Genomic DNA, 8,282 nt, shown 5'->3' with positions numbered 1-8,282 from the left:
TTTCCCGAGTGGTTTTTCCTCTCCGTAAGCAATTTCCTACCAGACTTCTCTCATTATACAACTGGAACTGTCTCCATAAAGTCACCAGTAGGAAACCACATTTCTCTCAGAAATCTACCTCCGGGCCTCCACACCCTCCCTGGCCAGGACCAAATCTCCCCTCCCTCCTCTCTCCTTTAAGTATTCAATTTCTTTCCCAAAGTAGAGCTTCCATAAATATTACAATATTAAGGACTAAATTTTAATGAATACAAATCAGAGGAAATGGAGGAACATTAACTCCCACTCAAACCTTCCTTTAAAAAAATCTGTTTCCAAGTTATATTTTTAACTTTCCCCATGATTCTCTTTAAAAAAGATGAACACAAAATCTCTCTGCTAATGACTTTATTCATGAATCTATAATGGAACTCAAAATAGCAAAGAACATGAAAAAAATCCAGATTAATATTTATCAACCAAATACATCAGAGAATACATTTTTTCCATATAACTAACAAAAATGTCTAAAATGCACACATGAGAATATAAATATTCTCCACTTTGTGGAATTTCAAAGTAATGAAGATTTGCTTAACAGTTTGTCAGAAAACCTCATTTACACTGTCAAATACATATAATTCAAAAGAAATCAAACAACTGATACAATAACCATCTCATGGTTAACTTTGGGTAAAGTCCTACTTTCACACTAAAAAAAGAAATTAGTAACAATTAAAAAATTTTAAATGCTGAACCATCATTCTGAAAGTGTAAAAATTTTTCTTCAGTATTCACTACATTCATCACATTCATGTCCCCAATATGAAAGCACAAACATTATTTTGCAATTTAAAAAATCTTTCGGTTCAAAGATTAGTTCCTGGAAGTTAAAAATGACTACACCATTGCTAGATGAAGCTTTTCATGATACAGGAGTGTATTACACACAGTAACTTTTCATTGTTTTAAACATGATCTTTGGTTTGAAGCTGTCCTGATATGCTGTCTGGTTGGATGGTTGTGGTCAGTAAAATATTCATTTAACAGCACACGAGCTTTATTTGAACGATAACAGTAAATTGGGTCAATGGCCTAAAGGCAATGAGTGGCAAATACAAAGAAAACTGGCAAGATGAGTTCTCCGAATCCATAACTGACATGGTCAGTGTTAAAGGAAATCAGTGCTGCTGAGGAGTGGCTCACCTCCTTTCATCAAAGATGTCTATCAACTCATTAACAGCATTAGCCATTGGGAAGAAATTAGTTGGAAGAAAAATCTAATCTGAATGAAGGCACACAGGTGCAAATCTTAAGCAGATAAATAAGACCAACTAAACTGCATAGGCAAGCATGGGTGTGTCCACCGCAAGCACATACACCCATCTCATGTTTGAGGTTGAATATCATCACTGCATAGATTCCATCACCTGGAAAATTCTATGCCTGTGTGTGAAGATATATCCTAGAGATCAGAACTAGCAGATGGTTCTCCAGAAATAATAAGACTTTAAACAACCAAAAGTTGACCTTTCCCCCAAACGAAAGGTTTTAAATTAACAGCAAAAGGATGCAGTAACAATGAAAACTGTATAAAGCCATAAAGTTAAATCTCAGGAAGGACAAGTTCAATTTCCTAACTGAAGGCTGCTGATGATTTCTTCTCTCTCTCTTTGAATAATCAAATGCAAATGCCTTTTAGCAATGGCAGCATTCAAATCCCACAAAAAATCAAGCAGTGCCCCCTTAAGGAGCACCTCCATTGGCACAAACTCTAAAACCTGCTCCGGAGCATCAGCGTTCAGCAGAGCACTCAACAAGTCACTCACATTCTGCAGATACTGGAAAACTGGATTTGGAAGGTCCTGATAACCAACACATAGCAGGACTGCACAGGTCTTCAGGGGTTCAGAGGATGTGGGACAAGAAAATGTGATGAACCTAAAACAGCTGTGGAGTACAAAGACCAAACCAGCCATAAACCTTGTAAAACAAGAAAGCACAGGCAAAATCATAACATCTCCTGTATGCAGCTGCTGCAATGAATGTAGAAGGCAGTCCAAAAATAACTGCTGGTAAGTTGGGTCTCCATCATGAAGCAATGAACAGCTAAAAGTCATGAGTTCAGCTGATTCCAGGAGCCGAACTTCCAATGGTATATGCATTTGGAAGTCAGAGCGAGTTGGAAAACCCACGAGCAGGCACTTTACTCGGTTACTAGGTTCTACAACCTGGTCATCCTGAAGGCACTTGGTAAGGCTAAACAACTCAGAAAATATCAGTTCTTCAGAAAAAATGTGACAAGAACAGTAATACTGCTGTTTTGCCCTAAACTTGGAATCCAAATTTAAGGCTCCTCCTAATGACTTTTCAATTGCTTCATTAAGAGCCTTTAAAATTTCACCATCGCAGAAAGGAGAACACTTTACCTTTGGCAGTTTCTTTCCCTCTAAAATATGCCATAACGGACACTCACAATCAGAAGCGGTCCCTTCTAAAAGAGAACACTGCCCAGGATGATATGCAGCATGTTCTTCAGCCCAACTGTTAAAGTATCCTTTGGCCACCTTATCTTTCCATGAAAGGGTTTCCAGCATTTTCCTTTCATTATAGGTTTTAAAATATTTGTTCCTCTGCCCAAACCATTTTGTATTTGTACTACAACCAATATTAGATTTTTTTACTAACCATTTATTTCTGGCAAGAGGTTTCAATTGAAACTTTTGCATGAAGTACTGAACAGCACAGTCCCTTAAATTATTCAGCTTTGCTTCTTCCCCTTTCCCCATGCACTCAAACAGACGAATGTTCTCAGAAATAGTCTCTAGCTGGTATTTATGAAAGAACACACAACATTCCTCATGTCTTTTAAGAAAAGATTCTGGAATCACATGATGGGAAAAGAGAGCTTTCCTGGTCATTTCAGGGCCAAAATTCAGCACCATCTCAGATAACAGAGGATGGACTGCCTCTCTTCCCTTATAGTGGAGACATACCACATATACTTCTGAGTTTCCTGCCTTGCTAGTAGCAGGTTTGAAAACGTAGACTTGGTCAAAAGAACAGTTTAGCAGGTACATCAGGTTTATGGAACAATGTTCAAACAAAGTAAACATCTTTAGAACAAAAGAGCCACCATTTCCAAGAGTCATCAGAGCAGTGACAACTTCACAGTAATGCAAAGAAGAGACTAAAGCTTCTTGTTCGCCTGGATTTCCTTGGCAATCAAAACTCCCATCCGCAGTGATCAAGTGAATGGTAGCCATGTTGCTTACGAAATTCTGCAGTCCGGTCAGATATTGCAAAGTCATGATATCACCGGTGTTATCTGGACCAAAATACCACTGATGCAAAGTATTTGCAATAAGTCGGTCATCCATAATCATCATAAGATTGTCATTTGCTTCATGGTATGGATTCAGAGTATTAGCCACCCAACTCCAATCACAGGGGAGTCGATGGGATTTTAAGTAGTGATTGAGACTAGCTATAAAAGCTCCAGGGGCTTCACAAAGGTGGAGAGTATTCAGTTTTCCATTGTGAAAAGCTTCCTGTGGAATAAGTGGAAAGCTCCACAAAATTTCATGAAACTTACACCATGCTTGCGTACAAAGTTCGGCATTCACAGATTTTCTCACATGAGAAATTATTTTTCCAGCTTTATTAGTGAAAGCAGTGTGCTCATGCCATTCATCCAGTTTCTTATCACTCAGTAGGTTTTTTACTTCATTTAGAGAGTTCTTCAAATCAAGAAATGCATTAAATTCCTTGTGGTCACAGGTGAAAATCTCACTAGCATCTGGTAACTGCCACTCATTATTAAGTGATTTGCCATAAGAAAACTTCTTGGCAAAGAGTTCAGCAACGTCAGCAAGAACATCTGGGCTGAATGTCTCAGGACTTGAACCCAGTGGTGGCTTTCTGCACTTACTCATTTTCAAATTAAATTAAAATCTAGAAAAAGAAAAGACATAATTAAATGAATCAAATTTATTAGTGAGTGAAATCTCATCCACAGCATATCGGATCACACTCATGACAAACCTCAGAAAATGGGAAGGCTAAGATCAGCACACTCCATTACATAAAGAGGCAATCTGGAAGAAAGAGGAACAGCTTCCAGATCCAACAGACCTGGGCTCAAATGCCAGCTCTGCCATTTACAGCTTAATAAGTGACCTTGGGCAAATTACTTGGCATCTTTGAGTCTCAGTTTCTTATTTTAAAAAAATTGACCTTTTTTTAGATGAGGATAAAACATCCTAGCATATAAAAAGCATATACCAAAGAATTTTCATCAGTGAATGGGAACTCTTATTACCACAGTAACCTTTCTAGCTCCTCCCCAAAGTTCTCCTTTACTCATGGCCTGAGACACCACCCACAGGGCCCCGAACACACCCTTAAACTAAGACTCATCCCTGAACACGACCTGTAATCAAGCTCTAACAAGTGATTTTCAGCTTTTTTTTTTTAAGCTCCCTCTGAATCTCAGGTCCTTCCAGGAGAGGATCTTGCACCTGAACCCAGTACTGGTCCTGCCACCAGGCTTCTCTGCTACCATCTACTTCCTACCTACCAGGACTGCTGAATATGTCACCTGTCCAGATCTCATGCTCTCGCACTTTGGTGGTACCAAATCACCTTTCTAGGCCATCAACTGACACTCATCACCATACTGCCTGGTAACTGTGATGGACTTGACTGACTGGTTAGCCTGCTCAGTGCTGAAACTGACCTATAGTTCACGCTGGCATGTCTCTAAACTACAGACCCTGCCTCATCTGGTCGGTCAGACGGCTCCACACTTGCACTATAAAACTTTATTTTTTGCCACTAAAACTGAAGAAATATCCTTATTAAATATCCTTATTAAATGTTCTTATTAAAACTGAAGAAATATCCTTATTGGATAGATAAATAACAAACAGTCACCCTACATTTTGCATTCTAACACTGCCTAAGAAACCAAAAACAACGGTCCACTGGGATGGGAAAGGGATACGAGACAAAGATGCACGGCTTAATGGCATACTTTTGGAATAGTTCTAAATTCCAGCAGACAGAGCAATGAGTATTACATGGCACTTAGCACAATGTCAATCAATATGTGCTTCAGTTCATGAGTTCTGCATTTATTTAGCATTTTCAACGCATTCTACATCAGTTTTCAAAAAGAATCTAAAGCTGTTAAACATGCAAAAAAGGACATCTAAACCACTATCCTACAAAAAGCCAATGTTTGATGATTAAGATGGGAAATAACGGTGAGCTAGTGCCACAAGAAATACAATAATATCCAGAAGACTATCCTATTGGCATTTATTTTATACTGTTCTTTTTGCACAGTTTTTTATCCTTTTATATTTTAAGTTATTTACAAGTGTGTCTACTGGCTTGTAAGCTTCCTGAAGTAACAAGTATCTTCTTAGTCATTTCTGTTTGTCACAGTATATTTACAAATTCCACATAAAGTGTGGTTAATAGTCACAATTACCCATCAATCTCTTAATTCCTACCTTAAATCAATTTTTTTTTTTACTGTTGGAAGCTATATTTAGACAAATTTCCAAAAGAAGGCAAAAGGGAGGCATTTTCACATTCACTAAAGCCGTAAATAAAAGCAAACCAAAGTTTATTACAACAAGCTATTCAATTTTAATTCACACTATGCTTCCTGGAAACTACAACTATGTTTAGATCTCAAATATATTCTATTTTGAAGAAAGTCTGATTTTAGACATTGACTTCACCTACTAACTAATGCCTGTAGGTAAGCTCGGAAATCTTAGCCAAGCTAATAGGTAATACATTCACATCAGAACAATCAAAATGATTCAAACACTCCATTGTTCTTCCTGACCATACTTGTGGTACACAGACCAAAATTACATAGATTATATATTTATACATAAATTATGTTATATTGAATAACATTCAGATCAATAACGCACAACTTATCCAAGCATTGTTTCCTACTATCAAATTCCCAGAATCCAACCACTTCTCTCCCGCCTCCAGCTTCCAGTCTCCTGGTTGTAGACACTGTCAACTCTCTCCTGGATTACCGCCACAGCCTTCTAACTGGTCTCTTTGCTTCTGTCCTGGCTTTCTACAGTCTATTCTGAAACGCACTGACCAGAGTTAACCTTATAAAACCCAAGTTACATTATGTCGCTGCTCTGCTCTAACCTGTGTAATGGGTCCCCATTTCATTCAAATGTAAATGCAAAAGTCCTCACAGTAGCCTACAGGCCCAGGAAGATTTCTGCCCTCCAGCCTCACCCTATCCCTAACCTGATTTTCTATTACTTCCCCCCTTACTCATTCTGTTCCAGCCACACAGGTTTTCCCACTGTTCACTGAAGACACCAAGCACATTGCAACCTGCAAGTCTTGGCACTGGTCAGTCCCTCTGCCTGGAACACTCTTCCCTCAGTTATCTGCATACCTACCTCCCTCACCACCTTCAAGTATCTACTCAGGTGTAACTTCCTCTGTCGAGCCTCCCCTGACATCCTAATCTAAAGCTGCACCTTGTATTACCAACAGTAAAGGCAAAGGTAAGGACTCTGCTCTATTTCTTTTTTCCACAGCACTCTTTTCCTTCTAACATATAATTTACTTACTTATGTTTACTGTTTATTATTTGTCTTCCCCAAACTAGAATCTACGCTCCACAGGGCTGGAATCTTTGTTTTGTTTACTCACTTATGATCCCAAGAGGTTAAAACAGCGCTTAGTACACAGTAAACACTCAGTATTTATTGAATAAATGAACGGATATCATATTTAGCACAAAAGGCCCTCTTCTGATTAGGTTCTGAATACGAGTCAAAATAATGCACTTGAACTTCACTCCAGCACTTCAATGCACGACGAAAAAAAAATGCATGTGGTTTCCAGAATCTAAGGAAAAAGTTTCTGGTATGTGTTCCTCTGTCCCTTTCACTAAGCACTCCATAGAGCTTTGTAGCATCATAATCCTGCTAGGAGGGACAGCATTAACATTCTTCTCTTGCAGACTCGAGTAGGAAGTCATGTAGGCCCCAGCCCAAAGCCACAACGGCAATTCCTGCAAATTTCGTGGGCAGAACACAAATCCCACGAGATCTCAAGTTGTTAACTCTCCATTAACACTTACAAAGGAGTTTTAGAAGTATTTCCGCCATCTCCTCCTCCGAGCAACGGTGCAAAGAATAGCTATAGAGTGGACCCCGCGCTTCACTTTGGGCCAGGGGCACCCAAGATCTCGTTTCAGCGGGTGCAAGTGAGTCCCAAGCTCCATTCGAGCGGCCCGGTCCCTTCCCCGGAGGAAGCTCGGTCCCAGCCCCTGCCTCACCCACTGGAGGGTCGAAGGAGGCCCGGGCTCAGGCCCGGGCCTGGATTACCTTCGCTCACGCCCACCTCGGCCCCCAGAGTCTAGAGGCGGTGCTTCACTCGCTCTCCTCACTCGAGGGGGCCATTCTCCACTTCCTCTCCCCGGGCTGCTTCCCGGGCCGGTCGCTCCTTTGGGTTTGCGGCACCTGCTCTACAGGTGAGGGAAGTGGCACGCCGGGAAGGAGGACCTGCCCCGCACGAGCCACACCGGAAGCGGCAGCCCACCTCCGGGCCGCGCCGCCGCCGCCGAACGCCGGGTGGCCCAAGGGCCGTGACACACTCTGCGCACGCGCCTCGCGTCCGGGCTGGCGTCACGGGGCAACGTTACGCACGCCGCCGACTCTCGTCTTCGCTCCCTAAGCTTGCTTCTCTGCGGGCTACTCGAGCTGGAAAGCGCCGACCTTGCTCACCGCGGTCTCTATGGCAACGGGAGCTGCGCGCGCAGACGGAGCATCTTTTGGCCCCGCCCCCTAGAGTGGAGAGGTGGCAAACGCTGGCTCCGCCCACCTGGCCTCTGGCCCCAGAGGCTTTGCCGCGCTGTTGGGTGGAAGTTAGTTCCTAGTACAGGTTGAGTTCAAACTGGTGCTCAATAGACAGCGTGCGGGTAAAAACGAAACTGCGAGATAACACTCGGTTATTGTAAAGTACATAGATCTTTATAAGCCAATAAGAAAAAGACAACGTCAAGAAAAATGGGTGAAGATTTGAACAAGCCACCCAAAAAAAGTAAAACAAGTACTGTAGCCAATAAGGATATACAAAGTTGTTTAACCTGTTATAAAAAAAGAATTGGAAATGAGAACAATATGTTTTCTTTTCACCCGATTTAGCCAAGATTTAAAAAGATCGGTAATGGCCACTGTTGGTGAGAGAAACAGGTTTATCTACTGTGGGTGGGGGTGAAAATTGGTATAAACCTTCTA

General features: G+C 41.3%; 1 protein-coding gene across 2 annotated transcripts; it reads right to left on the bottom strand.

The window, feature by feature from the left end:
• Positions 1-381: 381 nt before the first annotated feature.
• On the bottom strand, positions 382-7,752 carry CMTR2 (cap methyltransferase 2). Of its 2 annotated transcripts, none has more exons than XM_046683454.1 (2): positions 7,371-7,752; positions 382-3,933 (listed from the first exon to the last, which is right to left on the bottom strand). In XM_046683454.1, exon 2 carries the CDS (start codon positions 3,912-3,914, stop codon positions 1,608-1,610), a length of 2,307 nt encoding a protein of 768 aa, XP_046539410.1. In that variant the 5' UTR covers positions 3,915-3,933; positions 7,371-7,752; the 3' UTR covers positions 382-1,607. The 2 variants fall into 2 exon arrangements, with proteins under 2 accessions (XP_046539410.1, XP_046539411.1); XM_046683455.1 differs by lacking the exon at positions 7,371-7,752 and adding an exon at positions 7,124-7,363.
• Positions 7,753-8,282: the final 530 nt, after the last annotated feature.

The sequence above is a fragment of the Equus quagga genome, chromosome 13, assembly GCF_021613505.1.
Source record: "Equus quagga isolate Etosha38 chromosome 13, UCLA_HA_Equagga_1.0, whole genome shotgun sequence".
NCBI lineage: Eukaryota > Metazoa > Chordata > Mammalia > Perissodactyla > Equidae > Equus > Equus quagga.
This window is presented reverse-complemented; position numbering and strand designations above follow the sequence as displayed.

Bases quoted from the DNA above. Each gene is read 5' to 3' on its own strand.
- CMTR2 (XM_046683454.1), bottom strand. From the start codon at position 3,914: ATGAGTAAGTGCAGAAAGCCACCACTGGGTTCAAGTCCTGAGACATTC.